This window comes from Trichechus manatus, unplaced genomic scaffold (genome assembly GCF_000243295.1).
Source record: "Trichechus manatus latirostris isolate Lorelei unplaced genomic scaffold, TriManLat1.0 scaffold00010, whole genome shotgun sequence".
Lineage (NCBI taxonomy): Eukaryota > Metazoa > Chordata > Mammalia > Sirenia > Trichechidae > Trichechus > Trichechus manatus.
The window spans coordinates 1,360,613-1,388,254 of record NW_004443946.1 but is presented as its reverse complement, the minus strand read 5'-3'; the positions used below and the strand labels follow the sequence as shown (position 1 = coordinate 1,388,254).

Genomic DNA, 27,642 nt, shown 5'->3' with positions numbered 1-27,642 from the left:
GCACACGTGCCCGAGCAGAGTTTTTTTCTAGGACTAACATACGAACATTGAGAGAATGCAGCATCAACAGAAAGAACTGCTTGTGTAGCCCCTCCTTCTGTCCTGACAACCTCTGCTAAATGAGCCAGCCAGTCTGCAGTGGGTTAGAATGAAGCCAGCACACAAAGAGAAGCAGGGAGAAGTAGACAAAGAGAGATGCTACACATTTTGATGGTACTGAGTAACTTGCTCCAGTTCTTGAGGCCCTGGTCCCTGAAGCTCTTCCACTGTGTGAGCCACCCAATATGCTTTCAGCTATGTGAGAATTCATTATTGCTTAAACTAATTTGAATTTGCATTTGGCCACTAGCAAATGAAAGTGTCCAACAATGTATTTTTCTTATAACTGCAAGTAGTTTTGATTTCGAGGGTTTATGAAGCATGGGCTTTTTAAAATCATGGACTTTGCACCACAACCAACTGCTCTGACGGGGATCACAATAGAAGGCCCCAGACAGAGCTAGAGAAAAATGTAGAACTAAATTCTAACTCAAAAAAAGATCAAACTTACTGGTCTGACAGAGACTGGAGAAACCCAGAGAATATGGCCCCCGGACACCCTTTCAACTCAGTACTGAAGTCACTCCTGAGGTTCACCCTTCAGCCAATAGACAGGCCCATAAAACACAACGAGACTAAATGGGCACACCAACTCAGGAACAAGGACAAGAAGGCAGGACGGGACAGGTAAGTTAGTAATGAGGAACCCAAGGTCGAAAGAGGGAGAGCGTTGACACGTCGAGGGGTTGGCAACCAATGTCACAAAACAATATGTGTACTCACTGTTTAATGAGAAACTAATTTGTTCTGTAGCTTTCATCTAAAGCACACACAAAAAAAATCTAGAAATAGACGACACGAAAAAAAATCATGGACTTTGTTATAAAAGGACTTTATAAAAGGCTTCATTAAGGGTGTATCACAATTGTGGTAAAGAATGATGTGGCTCCTCTTAAAAAGATCTCTTCTAGAAAACCCTAGCCCACCTGGAGAAAAATATACGATTTCTCAAAAAATAGTACTGATGGCTGACAGTACTCAAGAGAGCTACATTGTATGTGATTACAAATCCAATTACTAAAAATCCAAATAACTTAACAGAAAATGGATTCTTAAAGTATCAATGAAAATAAAAGTAACTTTATAATGCTCACTTTAATTTCTGGTTGAAACCAAGTCCGTGTCTTTGTGTCAAACATGTGGACATCATTATGCCATCCCCAGAATATCTGCTCTTCCTAAAACAGAAATATTTAAAAACATTTAATAGTTTTTGCATTATTGTTACAGTTTGGTCACATATTTACTGGTGAAATAATAGACAGAAAAACAGAGTTAAGTGTTACTATAGTCATAATGCATCAGCTTTAAAAAATAATGCATAATGCACAAAGCTAATACATTATGACTATGGTAACACTTAACTCTGTTTTTGTGTGGTCTCTAGACAACAGCAGCATCACCTGGCAAATTTTCTTAAAGTATTACTTGTAGTGTGTCATAATTTTGCTTATTGACAATCTCCCAATTTTCTCAAGGGATTATCTCTTTTTTTTAAATTGCAGAGGACAGAATGATATGTATACTTTGAAATCTGTTTTTCTAAAGTATATACCCAGAATTGCTCATTTTTCCTATAATAAACTTTAAGGGGTCCTGGTTCCTTTTTCCAAAAAATTCCATTTACTTCTACTTCACCAGTTAATGTCCCCTTACAGGCCAAATTTATACTCATGCTCTTCTATTTTCTAAGAGACAAAACTGTAAGCAAGGCAAAGATTTAGCAGTTTGTCCTACTGTGGTGGCTTGCATGTTGCTGTGATGCTGGAAGCTATGCCGCTGGTATTTCAGAAGCCAGCAGGCTCACCCCTGGTGGACAGGTTTCAGTGGAGCTTCCAGACTAAGACAGACTGAGAAAAAGGACCTGGTGATCTACTTCTAAAAACACTGGCCGGTGAAAACCTTATGGATAGCAGCAGAACACTGTCTGATATAGTGCTGGAAGATGAACCCATCAGGTTGGAAGGTACTCAAAATAGGACTGGGGGAAAGCTGTCTCCTCAAAGTAGGGTTGACCTTAATGACGTGGATGGAGTCAAGCTTTCGGGACCTTCATTTGCCAGCGTGGCATGACTCAAAATGAGAAGAAACAGCTGCAAATATCCATTAATAATCGGAACATGGAATGCACGAGGTATGAATCAAGGAAAATTGGAAGTTGTCAAAAATAAAATGGAACACTTGAAGATCGATATGCTAGGCAACACTGAGTTGAAATGGACTGGTACTAGACATTTTGAATCAGACAATCATATGATCTACTACGCTGGGAATGACAAATTAAAGAGGAACAGTATCACATTTGCTGTCAAAAAGAACATTTCAAGATCTATCCTGAAATACAAGGCTGTCAGTGATAGAACAATATCCATACACTTCTAAGGAAAACCAGTAAAAGTGACTATTATTCTAATTTACGTACCAACCACTAATACCAAAGATGAAGAAATTGAAGATTTTAACCCACTTCTGCAGTCTGAAATTGATCAAACACGCAATCAAGATACATTGATAATTACTAGTAATTGGAATGCAAAAGTTGGAAACAAAGAAGGATTGGTAGTTGGAAAATATGGCCTTGGTGATAGAAGTGACGCCAGAGATTATGTGACAGAATTTTCCAGGACCAATGCCTTATTCATTGCAAATATCTTCTTTTCAACAACATAAATGGTGCCTATACACACAGACCTCAGGAATATACAAGAATCAAACTGACTACATCTGTGGAAACAGATGATAGAGAAGGTCAATATCAGTCACAACAAGGCCAAGGGGCCAACTGCAGAACAGACCATTAATTGCCCATATGCAAGTTCAAGTTGAAGCTGAAGAAAATTAAGTCCATGAGAGCCAAAGTATGACCCTGAGTATATCCACCTGAATTTAACACCATCTCAAGAACAGATGTGATGCACTGAACACTAAGGACCGAAGACCATACGACTTGCGGGATGACATCAAGAACACCATACATGAAGAAAGCAAAAGATCATCAAAAAGACAGTAAAGAAGAAAAGACCAAAATGGATGTCAGAAGAGACTCTGAAACTTGCTCTTGAACGTAGAGTAGCTAAAGCAAATGGAATAAATGATCACGTAAAAGAGCTAAGCAGAATATTTCCAAGCGTGGCTTCAGAAGACAAAGTAAAGTATTATAATGAAATGTACAAAGACTTGGGGAATTAGAAAACCAAAAGGGAAGAACATGCTCGGCATTTCTCAAGCTGAAACAACTGAAGAAAAATTCAAGCCTCAATACTGAAGGATTCTATGGGCAAAAAACTGAACAATGCAGGAATCATCATCAGAACATGGAAGGAATACACAGAGTCACTGCACCAAAAAGAACTGGTCAACGTTCACCCATTCTGGGAGGCAGCATATGATCAAGAGCCTATGGTACTGGAGGAAGACGTCCAAGCTGCACTGAAGGCATTAGCAAAAAACAAGGCTCCAAGAATTTAGCCTGTATTTGGAATACCAATTGAGGTATTTCAACAAATGGATGCAACACTGCAAGTGCTCACTCATCTATGACAAGAAATTTGGAAGACAGCTACGTGGCCAACCAACTGGAAGAGATCCATATATGTGCCTATTCCAAAGAAAAGTGATGCAATGGAATGCGGAAATTATCGAACAATATCATTAACATCACATGCAAATACAACTTTGCAGAAGATAATTCAGAAACGGTTGTAGAAGTACTTCAACAGGGAACTGTCAGAAATTCAAGCCAGATTCAGGAGAGGACATGGAATGAGGGATATCATTGCTGATTGTCAAATGGATCTCGGCTGAAGGCAGAGAATACCAGAAAGATGTCTACCTGTGTTTTACTGACTATGCAAAGGCATTCAACTGTCTGGATCATAACAAATTGTGGATAACAGTGCAAAGAATGGGAATTCCAGAACACCTAATTGTGCTCACGCAGAGCCTGTATATAGATCAAGAGACAGTTGTTTGAACAGAACAACGGTATACTGCGTGGTTTAAAATTAGGAAAGGTATGCGTCAGGGCTGTATCCTTTCACCACACTTATTCAGTCTCTATGCTGAGTAAATAACCCGAGAAGCTGAACTATATGACTATATGAAGAAGAATGTGGCATCAGGAATGGAGGAAACCCATTAACAACCTGCAATATACAGATGACATAACCTTGCTTGCTGGAAGTGAAGAGGACTTGAAGAACTTACTGATGAAGATCAAAGACCACAGCCTTCAGTATGGATTGCACCTCAACATAAAGAAAACAAAAATCCTCACAACTGGACCAGTAAGCAACATCATGATAAATGGAGAAAAGACTGAAGTTGTCAAGGATTTCATTTTACTTGGATCCACAATCAATGCCCATGGAAGCAACAGTCAAGAAATCAAACAACATATTGCATTGGGCAAATCTGCTGCAAAAGACCTCTTTCAAGTGTTAAAAAGCAAAGATGTCACTTTGAGGACTAAGGTACTCCTTACCCAAGTCATGGTATTTCAATTGCCTCATATGCACACAAAAGCTGGAAAATGAATAAGGAAGACCAAAGAAGAATTGGTGCCTTTGAATTATGGTGTTAGTGAAGAATATTGAATACACCATGAACTGCCAGAAGAATGAATAAATCTATCTTAGCCAGAATGCTCTTTAGAAGCAAGGATGGCAAGACTTTATCTTACATACTTTGGACATTTTATCAGGAGGGACCAGTGCCTGGGGAAGGATTTCACGCTTGGTAAAGTAGAGGGTCAGCGAAAAATAGGAAGAGCCTCAAGAAGATGGGATGACACAGTGGCTGCAACAACGGACTCAACCACAGCAATGACTGTGAGGACGGCACAGGACTGGGCAGTGTTTCATTCTATTGTACATACGGTTGCTATCAGAACTGACTCGATGGCACCTAACAACATAATGACAATTGTATTTTGGACCTTGCCGATTGCTGAAATCCTCTATCACTACTGTATCCTCCTCTGTGCCAGTTTTATGTTCTATGTTAGGAATACATCCTTATTTTTGTCAAGACTTGTCAAAAAGTCAAGTAAGCTAAGCAATTTACTAGTTTAGAATCTAGACAAACAAACAAAAACTACTTTTATTCCAGAAACTTTAGGGCATGTTCATTAGCTTAATTAGCTATACTAAGGACAGAAAAAAATGAATGATTTCACTGATGAGTTAAAAATAATGAGATACAAATAATGGTAAGCTTTCCCTGAAAACTATCAGTAATACTTTAAATAGCAAAGCTTTAAAGATATTTTATTTTAAAAGTTCAAAGATCATGTAGAAACCTGGGGAATTTTTAAATGACTATATATAAAGAGATAAATACTCAATGGTGTTTATACATTACTTCAGTAATGTACAATAATAATACATATTAATATAGAAAGAGCTACTATGCATCTTCGTGGTGGGATCACCAGCTTTTAAAATTATTTTTTGAAAGATTTATAATTCATGACCTCTTTTATTAATAATGGTTTATACTCTATTTAGTAAGAATAAGCAGCAAAGTTAATGTCACTGCCAACTCATTCTTGTACAGAGGCCAGTCTGAGCTATGAATAGTTCTTGTGGATGTACCCAAAAGAAGAGGTATGTCAGCAATAGCCCTTGTGGCTGCATATGAACAAAATTCTGCTGAGTTGTCCTGAAGCCTCTACTTGTCTAACAGAAGCAGCTAAAGTGACTAATAAAGTAAGAAAATAAATTACTCTGGCAGCAGTCATGAAGGCTAATACTACTAGGTGAGAGACCCTCCTCTAACCGGATCCAAATCTAAAAAGAAAAAAACACATTTTTGTTACAGTGTCAGTTATGGCAAATGGTACTTCCTACAATGGGAAAGATTAGGTTCAGTATTTCTAAATATTTTAAGGCTATGCTAACCTAGAGGAAAAACAGTGATTACTCTCTTACCCAAGATGCATCATGAACATCAAAACAGTCTTGGAGTTCATTGTGTCTCCTACACCCATAACCACCAAAATATATTAACCTGAAAAACAAATACAAAAGGACATACTTTAAGAGATCTGCTTCCTGTTTGTTTGTGGAAAGTTGAAAAATAATTTCTCTCACCCTAACAACTTAAACAAATCAGATAAGCTACAAATCATAGTTTGAAAAAAATTAAAAGAGTTGAGAGAACAAAGAAACCTAAATGTACCAAATTCCAGAAAGTGATAAGCCCTCATTAGGATCAAAGAGAACTCTGCTACTTTCATCCTTGGTATAACAGCAAAAGAAAGAATCTAACGCAGACAGGGTTTGTAAAGAGAAATTACCTGAATTTTTAACAGCCACACGTAGGCTGGCATGGCAAATTAGAATCTTAAGGAGCTCAGCCACAAACGGGGTTTAAATCCACTAGCTAACTCTTTCCCACAGTCTTCAGTGAATGCTCAGGGTCAGTAAGCAACAGCTGGGAGCAGAAAAGGAAAGCTTAGAAACCCCCCTTGAGGCAATCTGAGCTTTCAGCTCCCAAGGTGTGGGATCAGGGCAGAAGAGCATGCTAAGCCTTCAAAGAGTATAGAGTAGCTGCCCTCCAAAGCCCGGGGGAGGAGGTGCAAGGCTGAAAGATATCTCCCAAGGTGCAGAAAGCATGAAGTGGGATTCAAGAGCAAAGAGAATTCACTAGAGGCTCAAAAAAAAAAAAAAAAAAAAAAAAACTGGCAACTACTGTATTTTTTATGCAAATAATGCACGTTATACATTTTTTTGGTCAACCATGCCCTCTCCCCATGAGGTATTTTTGTAAGTGTGCTATGCTAAATTTTACAGCAACATGTAAAAAAATTAGCATAGCACACTTACAAAAATACCCTGTGGGGGGAGGACACAGTTGGCAAAAAAACATAAAATGTGTGTTATTTGCATAAAAATATGGTAGGCTATAAGGCAAGGAGAAAGATTTCCCAAAGTTCTGAATAGTGATAACTCAACAGTGAAGCACAGCTTAAACTTTTTAGAAAATCTCCAGTGCTCAAACATGAGGCCCTGCTAAAGAAAAGTACTGATCCTGCCTAGAAATATTTGAAGTCAGTGGTAAACTGAATCAACAAAGCCCCAATCCAGATCAACTAAAGATAAGATTGACTCAACTCCCACTCTTGAAGCCTGAAAGAAGAAGGAATATGTCCCTTTCTGGAGAAAAAGATGATTTACTCCAATCTTTACTGTTCTTTTATACAGACTGTTCAGCACATAACAAAAAACTACAAGACACACAAAAGCCAAAAAAAATGACCCATGATCAAGAAAGAAAACAGTCAATATAAGCAGATTCAGAGATTTCCCAGGAATTATAAGACAGGGCTTTAAAAAATAACTACGATAAAAATGCTAATGGATCTAGTGAAAAAAGGTGAACAATATGCAGTAGGAAATGGGGAATTTCAGTAGAAATATGGAACTTTTTCAAAATTGAAAAAGACATACCACGCAAAGACAAAACAATAAGATGGCTGATGTGGCTATATTAATATCAGAAAAAGTAGGCTTCAAAACAGAGTATTATTAGAGGTAAAGAGGAACGTTTTATAATGACAAAAGGGTCAATTATTCAAGCAGATACAATAATATGAAATGTGTCTATAACTAATAATAAAGCTTCATAACACACAAAGCAGAAATTAAAGGGATAAATAGAAAACCTACAATCATAATTCAAGACTTGAACACCCTTATCTTAGTAATTTATAAAAATAACTATACAGAAATAACAGTAAAGACACAGATGGTCTAAATAATACAATCAACCAACTAGCCCTAATTGATATGTATAGAATACAACACTCAACAATAGCAGGCTATACATATCCTTTTCAACTGCATATGGAATTCATCAGGATAGACCATATGTAGAGCCATGAAACAAATCTCAATAAATATCTAACCACTGAAATCAAACAGTATATGATATTAAATTAGAAACCACTAACAAGACATTTTTTAAGATCCCCAAATATGTGAAAATCAAATGGCACACTTCTCAATAGTTTATGGGGCAAAGAAGAAATGACAAGAGGCATTAGAAAATATTTCAAACTGAATGGTAATGAAAACACATGTCAAATTTTGTGGGACGCAAGAAAAGCAGAACTTACAGGGGAATTTATATCTTTAAATGCTTATCTTATAAATAAAGAAGGGTAAAAGAAAAGCAAATTAAACCCAAAGTAAATAGGAGAAAGGAAATGATAAAACTAACAGCAAATATTAATGAAATAAAAACAAACAATAGAGACAATCAACAAAGTCAAAAGTTGTTCTTTTGAAAAGATTAGTAAACTGACATACCCTTAGCAAGGCTGATTGAGAGACTGAGAGATAGATACAGACAGACAGAAATCACAAATTACCAACATCAGGAATGAGAAAAGGGACATCACTATAGATTTCAAAGTCATTAAAAGGAAATCAGGAGATATTGTGAATAAATATATGACAATAAATTAAAACACTTAAAATAATGGACAAAGTCTCTTAAAAACAAATTACCAAAACTGACACGAGAAAAATGAAAAATAAAAATTGCCCCATCTATGTTAAAGATATTAAATTTGTAATCAAAATTCATTCTACAAAGAAAACTCCAGGCCATATGGCTTCATTAGTAAGATAATATCAATCCTACATGAACTTGGTCAGAAACAGCAGAAAGAGGGAACTTTCCTAACTTATTTTATATCAGCACAATAAGCTCAATACCAAAACCTGACAAAAATATTACAAGAAAATTATAGATCAATATCCCTCATGATCACAGATGCAAAAACCCTTGAATCCATCATAAATAAAAAGGATAACACATCATGCCCAAGTAGGATTATCCCAGGAATTCAAGGTTAGTTTAACATTTAAAAAAAACCCAATGTAATATATCACACTAACAGAATAAAAGAGAAAAAATGTATGATCACCTCAACAGAAAATCGCCTATGGACAATAGAAAAAAAGAAAACCACACAAACAGAGAGAGAGAGAGAGAGAGTTAAGAAGAATTGCCAAGAAAATGATAAAGAGACCATTTATGCATAAATGAAGTTTCTTTTCCCCAAAAAAATGGAAAAGAAAATTTAAAAACATAATTAACAAAAACTGGCATTGAAGCGGGTGGGGGCGGGGGTAAGGGGAAGAAGAGGCTACAGTCTAATTCCACTGATGGTCAGGATAGGGAACTGTTATGGATTGAATTGTGCCCCCCAAAGATATGTCACAGTCCTAACACCTGGTACCTGTGAATGTGACTTTGGAAATAAGGTGAGTCATATCCTGTCTAAATGTCTTATAAAAGAGGAGAACAGACATGGAAAGTCAGAAGAATGACCATGTCACGACAGAGGCAGATGCAGCTGCAAGCCAAGGAATGCTAAGGATTGGTATGAGCCATAAGAAGGCGAGAGAGAGACGTGTAACAGTTTCTCGGAGCCTTCAGAAGGAATCAACACCACTGATACCCTGATTTGGACTTCTAGCCTTCAGAACTGTAAGACAGTAAGTTTCTGTTCTTTAAAGCCACCCACTCTGTGGTATTTTGTTCCAGCAGCCCTAGGAAACTAAGATGGGAACCAATAGATACTGTTCAAAGAAAAAGGAGGCTAAGGGTAATAGCTAAAAGAATCAATATAAGCACTAGAGCACAAGCACAAACTTTCTCTATATCAGGCAAATTACAATTAAAAAATCAAATAAAATAGCCCACATAGTGAAAGACTTTAACATAGTTCATAAAATAATATGATAGAGCTAATACCAAACATATCTAACGTATCAATAAATATAAATGGGCTTAATTCAGCTATTAGGAAAAAAAAGATGTTCTGACTGGATTACAAAACAAACTCAATTCTATGTTTGTTGTGATTTTAAAACATGTCCTCAATTCTTGAAGCTCCTCTCATCACGAGGTAGAGTTCATGAGGCTCTTTCCTTTGAAACTGGGCCAGCCTTTGTGACAGCCTCCCTGACTAGAACGCAGCAGAAGGAACACCAAGGAACTTCTGGGGCTAAATTAGAAAAAGCCGTAAAGAATTTGTCAGTTTCTCTTGGGACACTGGGAGCCTCCAGTTACCATGTGAAAAGTTCAGCTATCCTGATGCTGTCATCTGGATTGACCACATAGAAAGAAAGATGCTCAAGAACTCTGTATGGATTAAATTGTGTCCCCCCAAAAAATGTGTGTCAACTTGGCTAGTCCATGATTCCCAGTATTATGTGCACCATTTTGTCATGTGATGTGATTTTCCTATTGTTGTAATCCTACCTCTATGATGTTAATGAGGTAGGATTAGTGGCAGTTATGTTAATAAAGCAGGACTCAACCTACAAGATTGGATTGTGTTTTAGGTCAATCTCTTTTGAGATATAAAAGAAAGAAGGAAGCAGAGAGACAACAAGGGACCTCACACCACCAAGAAACAAGAGCTGGGAGAATAGAACATTCTTTGGGTTGGGGGTCCCTGTGCTGAGAAACTCAACTGGGAAAGATTGATGACAAGGACCTTTCCCCAGAGCTGACAGAGAGAAAGCCCTGCCCTGGAGCTGGCACCCTGAATTCGGATTTCTAGCCTCCTAGACTGTCAGAGAATAAATTTGTTTGTTAAAGCCATCTACTTGTGGTATTTCTGTTACAGCAGCACTAGATAACTAAGACAGAGTCCCAGCTTTTCCATCCCCAGATGTTTGTGTCTTCCCAGTCCAGGTATCACACATGTGAGTGAAGAAGCCTTTGAGATGACCCCTGCCCTGGCCACTGAATACAACCACATCAGAAAACCTGAGCGAGAACTGCCAACCTGAGCATAGTCAACCCCGATTTTTTAGTAAAATAAATGATTGCTATTGTTTTAAGCCATTGTTTTGGGGTGATTTTTAAGGCAACAACAGTCCAGAACAATATTATATACAAGAGAAATGCCTAAAACAACAATATTCTGAAAATATTAAAAATAAAAAGATGGGCAAGAGTATACCAGGAAAATGCAAATAAAAAGAAAGCAGAGGTCACAACCTTAAAATCAGACAATATGGGATTCAAGTCCAAAAGCATGAAATGAAAAAAAGAAGATCACTTTACAATGTTAAAGACTATAATTCGCAATTGAGATAACCGTAACAAACACTGGGCACCAAATAACACAACAATTTTCATAAGGTAGAAATAACAGAAGACATAAGAAGAGAGAGGCATTAATAATAGGAGACTTTAATTCACCTTTCTCATCTCCATCCAAGATAGAGCAAGTGAACAAAAATAAATAAAGGCATATAAAACCTAAACATTATACTCAATAAAGAAGATGTGATGGATATACATCAAAGTCTATGCCCTGATAATCAAGAATATACCTACTTTTCAAATGCTCATGGACTATTCATGAGAAAATGACTATATATTAGGCCACAAAAAACCCTCAATAATTCCAAAATATATAAATAATACAGACAATATTCTCTAATCTCAATGCAATAAAACTAGGATATAATAAAATCAGAGAAAAGGCCCTTCTAAGAATTTTAAAATGCAAATACATCAATAATCATAAAAACTTAAACAAATTAAATGTTGCAATAAAAAGTGATGCCTGTGACCTACCCCCCGAGATTGTAATTAAATTGATCTGGGGTATCACCTGGGCTTTGGAATTTTTTTAAAAGATCTCCAGATGATTCCAATGGCAGACAATTTTTGGAGCCACTGCTGTAAGGATAAAAAGAAACCAACAAAAGAGGTTATCTGAGGCAGAGAGGGTCAGGAGCTAGTTGAACGGACACAGGAAATCAGGGGTGGAAAGGAGGAGTGTGCTGTCTCAGTATAAGAAGAGTAATTAGGGTCACATAACAATGTATATATAAATTTTTGCATGAGAGACTAACTTGAATTGTAAACTTTCACTTAAACCACAACAATTAAAAAAAAAAGTGGTTATTTGTATATGTGTAGGGGAGGGGATGAGGTAGGGGTGAGAGTTAGACATTTCACTGTGTATGTTTTAATACTGCTTTGATTTTTGAACCATGTGAATACATTATCTATTCAGGAAACTCAATTAAAAAATTAATTAATTAAAAAACTAAATAGTTGCTTCCACCATATCCATTTTTATGACATGGCTTTTATTCGGGGTCCTGAACTTCCATTACCATCATCATTAAAACAAGTTTGTAATTATGTATTGAAAAAATTCAGACTTTACAGTTTTCCGTATTTTGGCAACAAGCTGCAATCCTTACCTAAATGTAGTTAATGAGATGGCTATTTTGCTGCATTCAAAAAAAAAAAAAAAAACCACACCCAATGCCGCTGAGTCGATTCTGACTTACCTGTCTTTGTATACCCAGCAGGAAAGTTTGTCACGTGGTGTAGGTGGTTGTCCTTCAAAGTTACTGATTTTTTCCCAAATATATGTTCCATCTCTTGTTCGCAAGTTAACAAAATAAAGCTTTCAAAAGAGGAGAACACTATTAACAGACAGGACACTAAATCTTTATCAGAGGGATTTGTCATCCAAAAATCAGTAATATTACTTTTTTTTTTAAAATAGGTGAAAATTTTAATTGTAAAATTAATGAAAATGAGACTTTATTTTAGAAGCAAAAATGATATATAAAACATGCTGAAATGGATCTTTTCCCATCATGGATATCAACTGGATAGCAGCTGAGTATATAAATTCTGAAGGAGAAAGACATGGAAGAAGAGAAGAGCAAGACCGCTATTTTACCTTCAAAAATCATAAATAATAAACTTAAGATTTTCTACATACGTCTTCTTTTTAAAATGTTTGTAAACTTGTGAGATGAAGCGATACATTAAATATTACATTTTGCTGCACTCTTGAATTAAAAGAATGTATTACTCGATTGCTGTATCCTTTGTCATCATATCCTCCAAAAATGTACAGCTTTCCATTAATGCAAGCACCACAACTTCCTGACATGGAGGTAGGGAGTTCTCCTTCCATTAGGTGCATTGTCCTACAGCAAAAACAACACGGAATCCCATAACTTCCCAGAAAAGCAAATCAAAATGCCCTTTGAACTCCATGAGTACTTTTTCAGTGAAAATTGTCACTAGCAATCATTGAATTTAAAAGTAATGTTATGCCAATATTGTAAAACTCTAAAAAGATCCATGGTAAAGACTTTTCAACCTGCTGGAAAAAATTACAAAATTTTCACACGTCACCAGAACTGGGAATTAGTAGAATTAAAGCAAAGTCTTTGTAGACAGCATTGGTTTTAAAAGGAATGGTTAAGGACAAAGAATGAAGAGAGTAAAGGAGTAAAGGAACCACAGAGAATAAAACATTGAAAGAAAGGGAAAGACAATAAATGTTGCAATATGTTTTAATTATGGTCTTAAATTACCTGTAGTCTATAACGACATTTATAACAGATGTTAAGATTGGGCATTCTGCAATTTAAAATTACTTACCACAACCCACTATCAATATCATAGGTCCAAATTTCATCATTAGGCAAATATACTTCATTGTCTTCAATAGACTAAAAACATAAAATACATAAAGACATCCTTATCAATCACATAGTAATAATGACATAGTTCGTCAGGACAGGAAAACTGCAATTAAAATACAACAAAACACAAAATCAGAAACAGACTCAAAGTTTTTTTTTTTTCTGTTTTCAATATAAAATTAGGTAAGTCAAAAGAAAAGAGAGGAAAGATATTTTCTAAGAGAAAGTGAGCAAACAAGGTTTAGAATACAAAATAGCAAGTTCATGAGTCTCAAAAAAAAGATATGGGAAAGTTAAATCTTAAAAAGGATTTCAAAGGATTAACAGCAAAATAGTAACATTTAGAGCTGAATAAATATTGAAGACTATGGAGTAAGGAAGAAAAAAAAACCAAACTCATTGCTGTCGAATCGATTCTAACTCATACTGACCCTACAGGACAGAGTAGAACTGCCCCATAAGTTTTCCAAGGAGCAGCTGGTGGATTCGAGCTGCCAGCCTTTTGGGTAGCAGGGAGCTCTTAACCACTGTATCAGCAGGGCTTAAAGGAAGAAGAGGCGTATCAAAAAACGGAAATACATTTTAGGTGAGGGGAATGAATTAAGGAAGGAAATTTTAAAAAGATACCCTGATTCACTTAACATATTTTTTGAGTGCCTACTATGTGCAAGGTGTTCATTAAATATTAAATTTAAGGGTTAAGATAAATTTAATTAGTAAAAATGAAAACTCAGAATTGGAGTAATCTTTAAAGAAGCTGAAAACATAAATAACATAGCATAGCACATTCCAACAGATGTGATAAAAAGAGAAATAAGAATACTGTAACAATCTCATTTAAGTTGGAACACTTAGGGGTTAAAGGAAATCCTTATGTAAATGTCATGATTTCTTAGACTTTATAAAATAATTCAAAACTAGGTAGAGTTTTTAATAGCAGTTTAAGAATTTCTACAACTGTATGATACATAAATTATTAACATGCTAAATAGATTTGGCTCATTTTCTCATTGCTATGTTAAATTTTAAAAAATACTATCTTAGCTACCAGATGTCTGTCTGTATGTCTGTCTTCTATCTCACACACACACACACAAATATATATACATGTAGAAAACCAATTAATTAATTCCAAGGAAACCTACCACTCATGTCTGACTGAAAAAGCCAAATCAGATGGTTAAGAAAACAAATAATTGTAAAAAAGGAAGTTAATCGTGTGATTCTAAGGTTTAATGGCATCAATCTCCAGTAGCCTCATGTGTCTACCCAGAAATAATATGAAAATGGATTATTTTTTTATAAAATAATCCATTTTCATATTATTTCTGGTTAAATCCCTTCAATGGTTCTCTACTGCTCTTACGATAGTCTAAAATTCTCATGATTCTTGTGATTCTCTACTATATGGTACCTGCTGCTAACCAAAAGGTTGGCAGTTTGAATCCATTAGGCACTCCTCGGAAACCATATGGAGCAGTTCTACTTTGTCCTATAAGGTTGCCATGAGTTGGAATCGACTTGATGGCAATGGGTTTTGTTTTTTTTTTAATCCCTCCAAGACTCATCACCTGTCACTCATTATAATCTTATTCTTTCAGTTCCTAAACCTCTTCAAGATTCTTTTTTTTTTATTGTGCTTTAAGTGAAAGTTTAAAATTCAAGTTAGTCTCTCATACAAAAATTTATACATACATTGTTATGTGACCCTAGTTGCTCTCCCTACACTGTGACAGCCCACTCCTCCTTTCCACCCGATTTCCCGTGACTATTCAACCAGCTCCTGACCCTCTCTGCCTTCTCATCTCGCCTCTGGACAGGAGCTGCCCATTTAGTCTCATGTATCTACTTGAGCTAAGAAGCACACTCTTCACAAGTATCATTTTATGTCCCATAGTCCAGTCTAATCTTTGTGTGAAGAGTTGTCCTCGGGAACGGTTTTAGTTTTTCTTCAAGATTCTTGATGGTAATAACCTTTCCTCTTCTTGGAATGCTCTTCCACAATTTTCCTGGCTAACTCCTCATTCTTTGGGAATCAATTTAAATGTTACTTTTCTAATCCTCCAGAATAGGTTAAAGAATTAAGGTCCCCCATTAAATGCTCTCAAATTCCCGTCTGAAGTCCTTTGTCTGCATCACACCCTTCCACCACCACCACCACCAAACTACAGGCTTCATGAACGCAGGGATCATTATTATAGTTATGTCCCCAGTGCCTAGCACAGTACCTGGCACATAAAAGGCAAGCTGAATATTTGTAGAATGAATGAGTGAATAACAGTTATTAAACTGACTGTATACTCACCTCAGCTTGATAATAAAAAAAGTCCTTTTCACTAATCTTTCAAACGGGTGGTACAAAAACACAAATGAAGCACAGAATGGAAAAGATAAGACCCCATTCCATCTCACTTTCTCAGAAACTTCACTCCTAAATTATCCTTTCTTTTCTACATCATCAAGTTTTCCTTCTCTACCAGATCATTCCCATCCCACCCCAAACATCTTAAAAACAAAATAAAGCTTTCTCCATTCCTCCTCCCACTTCTTTGCTCCCTTCACAACAAAATTTGTACTGAGTTACCTACAATGGATGTGTCCACTGCTTCAACTCTCTTTCACTGATCAGCCCAGTCTAATCTGGCTTTGGAACCATCATTCCACTGAAACTGCTCTTTTCAAGGTCATCATAAAAAGGGGATTAGGGAACTGATTTATCTAGAAAGGTAGCCCAGAGAGATGGAAAATATGAAAGATATGAAGAAAGAACAAGAAGAATTAAGTCTAATCAGAATTACATTAGGCCATGATAAAGAGAAGTAATATTTAAAGAGACAAAGGCTGACAGTTTTGCAAATTGTTGAAAGTTATCAGTCCTCTGATCTAAGAAATCCTAACAAGTTCCAAGCAGGATAAATAAACAAAAATCCACACCTACACACATCATAGTAAAACTGCAGAACATCAAAGAAAAAAAAAAAGTCAGAGAACAGACAGACCACCTTCAAACTAATGGCAATTAGATTAATGGCTGAATTTTCATTAGGAACAACAGAAGACAGAATAATAATAGCCACTGTGCTTGAAGAAAATAATTGCCAACCTAGAATTGCAGAAAACAGTGTGGCGGTTCCTCAAAAAGTTAAACATAAAATTACCATATGAATCAGTAATTCCACTCCTAGCTATACACCCAATAGAACTGAAAGCAGGAATGCAAATAGATATTTGTACACCAATGTTATTGCAGCACTATTCACAATAGCCAAAAAGTGGAAGCAGCCTAAATGTCCATCAATTAATGAATGGAAAAACAAAATGTGGTACATACATGCAATGGAGTATTACTCAGCCAAAAAGAGAAATGAAGTCCTGATACATGCTACAACATGGATGAACCTTGAAAACATTACGCTGAGCGAAGTAAGTCAGTCACAAAAGGACAAATATTTTATGATTCCACTTTATAAAGTACCTAGAACAAGCAAGTGTATAGAGACCAAAGTTTATTAGTGTTTACCCAAGTCAAGAAGAAAGAAGGAGAAAAGGCGTACTCAATCTACTACAGAGATTAAATAGAGGATACTATGGAGTCCTTACGGAGCACCGGTGGCACAGTGGTTAAGCGCTCAGCTGCTAACGGAAAGGTTGGTGGTTCAAAATCACCAGCTGCTCTGTGGGAGAAAGTTGTGGCAGTCTGCTTCCATAAAAGATTTACAGCCTTGGAAACCCTATGGGGGCAGTTCTACTCTATTCTACAGGGTCACTATGAGTCAGAATCTACTCAACGGCTGTAGGTTTCCTTTCGATGCAGTCCTCGGGTGGTGCAAAGAGTTAACATGCTTGGCTGCTAACTGAAAGGTTGGTGGTTCGAGTCTAACCAGAGGTGTCTTGGAAAGAAAGGCCTGGCAATCTATTTCCAAAAAATCATCCATTGAAAACCCTACGGAGCACAGTTCCACTATGACACACCTGGAGTTGCTAGAAGTCAGAATCAGCTCAATGGCAACCGGTAGTGGTGGTAGGTGAACAATTTAAGGTTATGTCAGTAAGTTTGAAAACTAGATGAAATAGATAAGACTCCTAAGGGAGAAAACTTATCAAGCCTGAATCAATTAAGAAAAAAAAAAAGGAAAATCTAAATAGTCGTATAGATTTAAATAAACTGAATCAGAGATTAAAAGCCTCTCCCAGGATCATTAGCCATTAGAGAAATGCAGATCAAAACTACAATGAGATACCATCTCACCCCAACAAGGCTAGCATTAATCCAAAAAGCACAAAATAATAAACATTGGAGAAGTTGTGGAGAGACTGGAACACTTAAACACTGTTGGTGGGAATGTAAAATGATACAACCACTTTGGAAATTGATTTGGTGCTTCCTTAAAAAGCTAGAGACAGAAGTACCATATGATCCAGCAATCACACTCCTTGGAATATATCCTAGAGAAATAAAAGCTGTCACACGAATAGATATATGCACACCCATGTTCACTGCAGCACTGTTCACAATAGCAAAAAGATGGAAACAACCTAGGTGGCCATCAACAGACAAATGGATAAATTATGGTATATTCACACAGTGGAATACTATGCAACGATAAAGAATAAAAATGAATCCGTGAAACAGCTCATAACATGGATGACTCTGGAAGGCATTATGCTGAGTGAAATTAGTCAATCGCAAAAGGACAAATATTGTATTGTATAAGACCACTATTATAAGAACTCAAGAAGAGGTTTAAACACAGAAGAAAACATTCTTTGTTGATTACAAAGGTGGGGAGGGAGGGAGATGGTAGACAAGAATTATCTTAGGTGAAGGGAAGGACAACACACACTATAGGAGAAGTCAGCACAACTGGACTAAACCAAAACCTAAGAAGTCTCCCGACTACAACCAAACACCTCGAGGGACACAGTAGCAGGGGACAGGGGACCATGGTTTCAGGGGACATCTAGGTCAATTGGTGTCACAAAGTTTATTAAGAAAATATTCTGCATCCTCCTTTGGTGAGTAGCATCTGGGGCCTTAAGCTACCAAGCAGCCACCTAAGATGCATCAATTGGTCTCAACCCACCTGGAGCAAAGGAGAATGAAGAACACCAAAGACACAAGGAAAGTATTAGCCTAAGAGACAAAAGGGCCACATAAACCAGAGACTCCATCAGCCCGAGACCAGAAGAACTAGATGGTGCCCAGCTACCACCAATGACCACCCTGACAGGGAACACAACAGAGAGTCCCTGATGGAGTAGGAGAAAAGTGGGGTGCAGAACTTAAATTCATGTAAAAAAAGCAGACTTAATGGTCTGAGACTAGAGGGACCCCAGAAGGCATGGCCCCAGATTTTCTGTTAGCCCAAAACTAAAACCATTCCCAAAGCCAACTCTTCAGACAAAGATTAGACTGGACTATGGGACATAAAATGATACTCATGAAGAGTGTGCTTCTTAGCTCAAGTAGATACATGAGACTAAATGGGCATCTCCTGTCTGGAGGTGAGATGAGAAGGCAGAGAGGGTCAGGAGCTGGTTGAATGGACACGGGAAATCAGGGGTGGAAAGGAGGAGTGTGCAGTCACAACATGAGATGTGCAACTAGGGTCACATAGCAGTGTGTGTATAGTTTTGTATGAGAAACTAACTAGAACTGTAAACTTCCACTTAAAGCACAAAAAAAAAAAAAAACCCTCTACCACAAAGTAAATACTATGCCCAGATGGCTTCACAGGTGAGCTCTACTAAACAAAGAACAAATAATTCAATCTCACAAAAATGATTCCAGAAAATAAAACAGCAAACACTCTCCAACTTATTTAATGAGCTTAGCATAACCAACACCTGACAACGACAATACAAGAAAGGAAAAGTACGGGCCAATTCACTTATGAACATAGATGCAAAAATTCTAAAAAACAATTAGCAAACAGGATCCAGCAATGCATAAAAAAGATAATACATCACACTAAATTGTGCTTAATCCAAGGAATACAACTTTGGTTTAATATTACAAATGTCATTAGTATAGAGGGAGAGATTAAAGGGAAAAGCAAAACATGATTGTCTCAGTGTGATGCAGAAAAATCACTCTAAAATTCAGCATCCATTTGACATCTATTCCTTGAAAACTGAATAAAAGGCAGATTTGCTAATTTGATAAAGGTCATCTACCAATAAATTTTTTAAAAAAAACTTTAAGCAAACATAAAACTTAGTGGTTAAATGTTTAAAACAATCCCCCTAAGACTAGAAACACAACAAAGATGGCTTCTGTTTAACATTGTACTGCAGGTCCTAGTCAGTGCAGTAAAGAAAAAGAAATAAAGGAACAAGCTAAGAATGGAAGAATAAAGCTGCCATTATTTACAGATTATATGACTATTTATATACAAGGCAAAAAGAAAATAAACAGATGAATTATGAGAATTAATGAAAATTGAGAAAGCTTGCCAGAATAAAAAATATTCAAAGCTCAATTTATATTTCAAAACACCAGCAACAATCAGAAAATTTAATTAGAAAAATATTAATAATAAAAATAAAAAAATAAAGAAGCCAAGAATAAATCTACCAAAAAATATACAAGATCTCTATGAAGACAACTATAAAACTTTATTGAAAGACTTTAAAAAGTCCTGAATAAATGGAAATACATACCATATTAGAAGCTCAATTTCATAATATGTCAATCTCCCTCAAGAGATCTGAAGACTGAATACAGTAATAAGTAAAATCCCAATCAGGTATTTTTGTGGAATTTGACAATCTCATTCAAAATTTATACAAAAGAACAAAAAGCCCCAAATAACCAAAGCATTCTTCAACAGCAAGAACAAGACAGAAGTGGGCAAGGGGCTTTCACTACCTAGCATCTAGACCTGTACTGAAGCTATTATGGTTTAGATAGTATCGTTCTGGTAGAAGAATAAACAAACAGACCAATGGAACAGAATAAAGAACCTAGAAACAGACCACACACGTATGAAAACTTGATTTATGACAGATTGGGTTTGCAGATTAATGGGGAAAGGGGGAACTATTTAATACATGGCACAAGGACAAATGGTTATCCATATGGAAAATATAACGAAATTGCATCCCTACCTTAAACCAAACAAAAAAAATCCAGGTAAATGAAAGATTTAAAAATGGAAGGCAAAACTAAAAGATGTTGAGAAGACAACATAGGAAACTCTATGGTCTACACATAAGGAAAAGAGTTTTTAAACAAGATGCAGAACACACAAAGCATTAAGGAAAAGAGTGAGAAGCTCAACTACACTAAAATTAAGAACTTCTGTTTGACTAAGGACAATCATAAAGACAGTGCAAAGACAAACTATAAGCTGAGAAGACATATTCGACACATACAACTATGGAAGGAGTTTTATCTAAAATATATTAAAAAATTCCGACAAATCAGTAAGAAAGACAACTCAATAGAAAAATGAGTAAAAGACATAAACCAGTATTTTCAAAGAAAACACAAATAGTTCATAAACTTATGAAAAGACACTCAACTTTATTGGTAATCAGGGAAATGCAAACAAAAGCCACAATGAAATATCATGTCACACTCATTGGATTGGCAAAAAATTTAAGGCCAGATGGTACCAAATGTTGGCGATGATGTGAAGCAATGAGGATGCTGCTCGAAGTATAAATTGATACAAATATTTTGGCAACAGCCTAACATTTCCAAGTAAATTTGAGGATGTGCATACCAGGTAACCCAGCACTCCATTCCTTGATATATGCCCTAGAAAAATTCTTATGTACAATAGAAGACATGTATGAATGCTCATTGCAGCACTGTTTATAATAGCAAAAATAATAACATTCAAATATTCATCAATAGTGAACTGGATAAAGAAACTGCAGTTAATTTACACAACAGAATATACAGGACACACATTAGATAAATGAATCCAGGGATGATTTTCAAAATATTTAACAACTGGGCAGCACAAGCACTGGCCAATCAGAATGGACACCAAGTAAAAACAGGTATAGCCATGAAAGTGTGCACCAGCTGAATACAAGCAATGTATGACTCTAAAAGACATAATGTTGACCAAAAGAATTAAACCACACACACACAAAAAGTACTATGATTCTAAAACCAAAAAAAAAAAAGAAAACAAAAAACCAAACCCGTTGCCGTGGAGTCGATTCCGACTCACAGCAACCCTACAGGACAGAGTAGGACTGCCTCCTAGAGTTTCCAAGGAGCAGCTGGTGGATTTGAACTGCTGACCTTTTGTTTAGCAGCTGAGCTCTTAACCACTGTACCACCAGGGCTCCAGGATTCCAAAAAGTAGTAATATATTATCTATCTATCTATATGTATATATATATACATGCAGAAGTGATAAACAAGATATCCACGATAGTGGTAATGTGTATGTTGGGGGGAGGATGATATCAGTAAAGGATACATAGGAGGCTTCTAAAGTGCTGGGTATATTAATTTCTTAATCTGGGAGGTAAACTGGTGTTCATCTTTAAACTATACTTGTTTCACATATTTTTTTGTATCTATATTTCAAATTTTAAAATTAAGAAAACGTAATTTTAAGAAAATGAGTATTAAGTAGCTCACAGAATCCTCAGGGGGACTGGAGAACCAGCCTCTGATTTACCAAGGAGCAAGTCTGCACACTACAACATAGAATGGGTTGCGTTTGGGTGAGGTAACTGCTGCTGTCACTGATGAGCACCATACTGCAGTTTGTAGCAACGCCTACAAGGAGCTTGATTTTCCTACAAACTCTATTGCAGGCTGAGGAAGAAACCTCTGCAGGTCCTGATTTTTTATGTCTTTACTCCTGAGTCCAAACCCAGCACAGATTCATCTCATCCAGAGTCCAGGCCACTTGCCTATGACTTATGAGCAAGTGAGGCTGGAATAGTGAGTACCTGACACTCAGGTTCTTTTTACCGAGCATCTACCATGAGCTATGTAAGTTCCCTGGGGGGCGCAAGCAGTTTGTGCTCAACTACTAACCAAAAGGTTGGTGGTTTGAATCTACCCAGGAGCACCATGGAAGAAAGGCCTGGCAATCTACCTCTGTAAGATTACAGGCATTGAAACCCTACAGATCACAGTTCTACTCTGAAACACGTGGAGTTGCCATGCGTCAGAACCAAATCAGTGGTTTTTGTTGTTGTTGTTTACTATGAGCTATATCTAGTTCCAGACACGGATGATATAACAGGCAACAAAAAAAGAACGAAATCTCTATTTTACAGAACTTATATTCTATGTGGGTGAGTAGGAAGGGGACAGTCAAGACAATTAAAGTAAATACCCCCACCAAGACTCACTCAGTGGGGAAACCACAAAAAGAGGAATGTGGTTCAGATTCTCGGCATTTAAAAAGAATAAATGTCTTCCACATGATACAGTTGGTCTACGTGACCATCTATGAATATATAAAGTAAAACTATTATGCTAAGGAAAGTCCCTGGGTGGCACAAACGGTTTGTACTTGATTACTAACCTAAAGGTTGCAGTTCAAACCCACCTTGTGGTGCCACAAAAGAAAGACCTAGTGATCTGCTTTTGTAAAGACTGTTACTGTTGTTAGGTGCCATCGAGTTGATTTCCACTCATAGTAACCCCATGTGAGAGTAGAAATGCCCATAGGGTTTTTTTTTTTTTCCTAGGCTGTAATCTTTACAGGAGCAGAGCACCAGATCTTTCTCCCAAAGGGCTGCTGGGTGGGTTTGAACCACTAACCTTTTGGTTGGCAGCCAAGCACTTAACCATTGCTCCACCAGCCAAGAAAATCCTATGGAGTAGCTCTACTCTGTAACACATGCGGTGGCCACGAGTCTGAACTGATTTCAAAGCAACAGGTTTGGGTTTTTTTGGTTTATTCTGCTAAGGAGAAAAACACAGAGGCTTTAGATACATATTGCTACATTTTCCCTCAAAAGGGTTATACCAATTTATATATTACCAGCGTATGAGTAATTTATTTCCGCAAGCTCTTGCCAAAAATTCCTTGTAATCTGTGCAAATTTGAGAAAAATGTTGTTGTTTTAAACTGGGTTTACATGATTCATATTATATTTGTAATTCTAATTTTGTAAATTGTGGATATCCACTTTTTTCCAGTGGGAATACAGGTAGTCCTCAATTTATGACATATTCGAGTTACAACAAACTGTACTTACGACTGGTCTTTTTTTTTTGGGACATCTTATTAGTAATATGTACTACATACCATGTCATAGCACATAATTTGTTGACGTTATTGTTCTCAGATGTTCAATGTTATGATTTATAAAGATACCAATAATAAAAAGCAATAATAATGAAAACTTTAAAAAAATGAAGTGTTCTACTTACATCAGAATCAACCTACAAAGGAGTCATCAAAACGGAAGCCCATCGTTAAGTCGGGGACTACCTGTATTTTTATTTTTTATAGAACTTTGTCTATCATGTATGTTGCAAATATTTTTCCTAGTTTGTCCTCTGCCTTTTCATTTTTACTGTTTAAAAAAATCAGTTTTAATTTTTTTTTTTAGTGTTTGATCTGCCAATCTTTTCCTTTATAGTTTTCAACTCAGTTTTTCTTTCCCCAAGATTTTACAATAGTTGCTTAATTTTTCTACATTTAACACTTCAATTCTAAGGCTCTAGTATCATTTCCCTTCAACTATGCTTGGCTCTATGTCTGTAATTTTTCTTCAATTCCACTGTGTTATCTCTACTTGCATAAGGACCACTAATTAAATTATTATAATATTGTGGTATGTTTTATTATCTGGCACTGTAAGTTTGTTTCCCAACCTCATTCTTTTCAGTCATTTTCTAAATTGATCCTCCTTCTCTTTAAGTCCATATCCATAACAAACACATGTACTTAAGCATACTTATGCAGATATTTTCTGTAAGAAGACATGGCATGAAATCTACATTTAGGATCATCTGATCATTATTCTTAACTACTAGAATACTTCCAGATTCCAGGGCCTTTTAGGTATCTCTGTTCAGAAGGATCTGAATAAGACAATGGTAGGATTCTACTTTTTCCTCATAATATACCATGTCTTCTTTTTTGCTTCCTACTCTCCCCTTCCTTCCACTTATGCTTCAGGCACTGTTTAACTGCTGATGATTCCTAGAATTTGAAAGGTAGTAAACTCAGGATCTGGAGTCCATGACTGGTGCAAATAATTAATGCACTTGGATGCTAACTGAAAGGGTGGTGGTTTGAGTTCAACCAGAGGTACCTCAGAAGAAAGGCCTGACAATCTACTTCCAAAACACCAGCCATTGACAACCCTATGGAGCACAGTCCTATTCTGACACACATGGGGTTGCCATAAATTGGAATCGACTTCACCGCAACTGGCTAGACTCAGGATCTAAACCTATGTTGAGCCTTCCTGAGTGGTTCTTACAGCACCATCACTCATTGGATCAACAGGCAGTAGGGAAACAAGTATTTCTATTCAATGACTGCCACCTGAAGAACTGGAATCTTATCAACTACACAATTTTCAAGATTAAAACGAGATATAAAAAATTCATTCCATTTATGGGCGCCCCAAAAATTATACTATGTCACCTTATATGAAATATTACAGATTACTATTTTAAACTAAAATTTTTTTCTTCACTTAACTTTTACAATATCAGGAATCAATATAGCAGATGAAGTTTGACACCTTTATATCTTTAAGTTGCAGAGCTCAAAAACAATCAAAATATTTCTTCCACATACAACCATCATTATGTCTAGCTTTCTTTTTCGTCAAGAGCAAATAAATGATGGAAATATCAAACATGAAGAAAGTGTAATCGCCTAATATATATTAGCTTATCGTAGAAAGAAAGAAGCATATGGAAATCCTATATACCTAGATTGTAGTCTGCTGCCCTTGAAGTCAAATGGCCATTAAAGTTATTTACTCTCATTGACTCAGTGTCCTTATTTATAAAACTGGGTAATACCTACTTTACAGAGTTATTGTAAAGATCATATATGATTAGGAATATGAGAGCTCCTAGCACATAGGAGGTACAGTAGGCACTCAAAGGTTAGTTCTAATTTTCCCATCCCTGGTGGCGCAGTGGTTAAGAGCTACACTATGAACCAAAAGGTCAGCAGTTCCAATCCACCAATCTCCTTGGAAACCCTATGTGGCACTTCTACTCTGTCCTGTAGGGTCTCTGAGCCGGACTCCACGGCAACGGGTTTGCTTTTTTCTTTTTTTTAATACTGCACCAAATTAAAAAGAAGCAAACAAACCACCACCAATTAAAAACCCAACTTGGATCTGAGAATTATTTAACACAGGCAGTATGTACTTTATTTCAGTGAGTGATTCAGTTATGTTACAGATCTGTTTTATAATGGTACTGAAGAAGCCAAAAAAACCTAGCTTCTACTTCAGCAGAACTTCCAGATGACTTCTTTTCTTCATCTATTAACTAAGGGCGTTGGTATATATTCCTGAACTACTTTCCAACTTTAGAATCTCATGATTATAAAAACAAAACACACACATCAAACCTCCACTGTAATAAGAATTCTTAGCATAATACTCTTTAGCATATAGTTGCTACTATGTGTCTATATGCTTGTTTTGTGACTGAAGAAAAGAATCGTAATTATCCATTCATAAAGATATGCCACTAAAAATTGCTTAGAAATATTTAAATGCTTTAGTGATTTCGATCTTTTTATTTCAAACAATGCTGTGGAAATAATATAATAAAGCACAACATGCTTTGTGTGCTTAAGTTTGAGCCAATATTTAAAAGATAATCGCGCAATAACTGACTTTATATTGGGCAAAGCGGGGGTTATGCGACAACTCTGGCGGGGGAGGGGAGGGCACGAGCCTGGGAACCTGGGTTTGAAGGTTTACCAGTGGAATCAACTGCGGGACCGCGTCAAGCCCTACTACGACTGGGAGACAGGCCGACAGCGGAGGGGCGGGACCCAAGAGGAGACTGGCGCGCTCGGCCATGCCCTGGACCTGCCACCGCCTCCGGGCTGGTGTGCACGGGCGCTAGGTGTCCGCTCGGGCCGGGGGTCCGCACGGGCTCCGCGCGCGCGCGTCCGGCCCGCTGCGCCTCTTCCCCTTACCACATAGCCCCCCCACACGTAGAGGAAGTTTCCGTCCACCACGGCGCAGTGGCCGCTGCGCTCCTCGGCCACGCAGAACAGCTGCGAGTCCGCCATCCGCGCCGTCGCTGAGCCCACCGGCTCGCTCAGCGCGACCCCTTCCCACCGAGCGGCCTCGCCTCTGGTCCCGACTCTACGCACGAACGGAACGCGTCGAGGGTCTAGATTGTTGGGAAGGCGGAAACGGTGCATCTGCGCCACCTAGCGGTCTGCTCCTGAACTTGAGCCGAGGGCGGCGATGCCGGTTGGGAGGTGCTTTGGTTCTTAGTACTGAGGAAGGTGCCTTGGCTTTTCCGTAACCGTGCTGCTCCGTGTTTCTTCTCACTTGGGATTGTGTTGTTTTGAGTAGTACAACCTAACTCTGTATCTTATTCATGGAATAAATGGACTTCGAGTCCATGGGGTTGGTGCTGCTGCGACATAAATTAATGCTTAGTGGTGATTTGCCGTTTTCATTTAACCCTGGCAGAGATAGTTATCCATAAGTATAGAGAGAGAGAGAATGCGTGTGTGTGTGCGTGTGCGTGTGTGTGTGTGTGTGTGTGTAATTAGGAATTACTAAAACCGAGGCTGGGAAACTACTGCCTGCAGGCCAAATCTGGCCCAATGCCTGTTTTTGTAGGCCCCACAAGAAAAGAACAGTTTTTACATTTTTAAATTCTTGAAAAAAGCAAAGGGAAAATGACATTTTGTTACCTGTGAAAATTATGTGAATCAAAATTCAGTATTTATAAATAAAGTTTTATTGGAACTTAGCCACGGTGATTCATTTAAGTATTGTCTATGGAAGTATTTTAAGAGCTTGACTGCTGAAGAGAAGATCGGCAGTTCAAATCCACCGGCGGCTGCTTAGAAACCTTATGTGAGTCAGAATTAACTCGACAGCAGCT

The 27,642-nt window shown here is 37.2% G+C and overlaps 1 protein-coding gene across 2 annotated transcripts in view; it reads right to left on the bottom strand.

Moving 5' to 3' along the window:
• KLHDC1 (kelch domain containing 1) overlaps positions 1–26,891 on the bottom strand; it is a 56,971-nt gene extending 30,080 nt beyond the window's left edge. Inside the window, exons 1-6 of one of the 2 annotated variants that reach the window (XM_004370837.3) lie at positions 26,714–26,891; positions 13,552–13,622; positions 12,974–13,091; positions 12,438–12,556; positions 6,030–6,108; positions 1,194–1,277 (exon numbers count right to left, since the gene is read on the bottom strand). In XM_004370837.3, the coding sequence (XP_004370894.1) occupies positions 1,194–1,277; positions 6,030–6,108; positions 12,438–12,556; positions 12,974–13,091; positions 13,552–13,622; positions 26,714–26,809 (567 nt within the window). In that variant the 5' untranslated portion in view covers positions 26,810–26,891. The remainder of the gene's footprint in view (positions 1–1,193; positions 1,278–6,029; positions 6,109–12,437; positions 12,557–12,973; positions 13,092–13,551; positions 13,623–26,713) is intronic. The other variant, XM_023726147.1, reaches the window with a different exon arrangement.
• Positions 26,892–27,642: the final 751 nt, after the last annotated feature.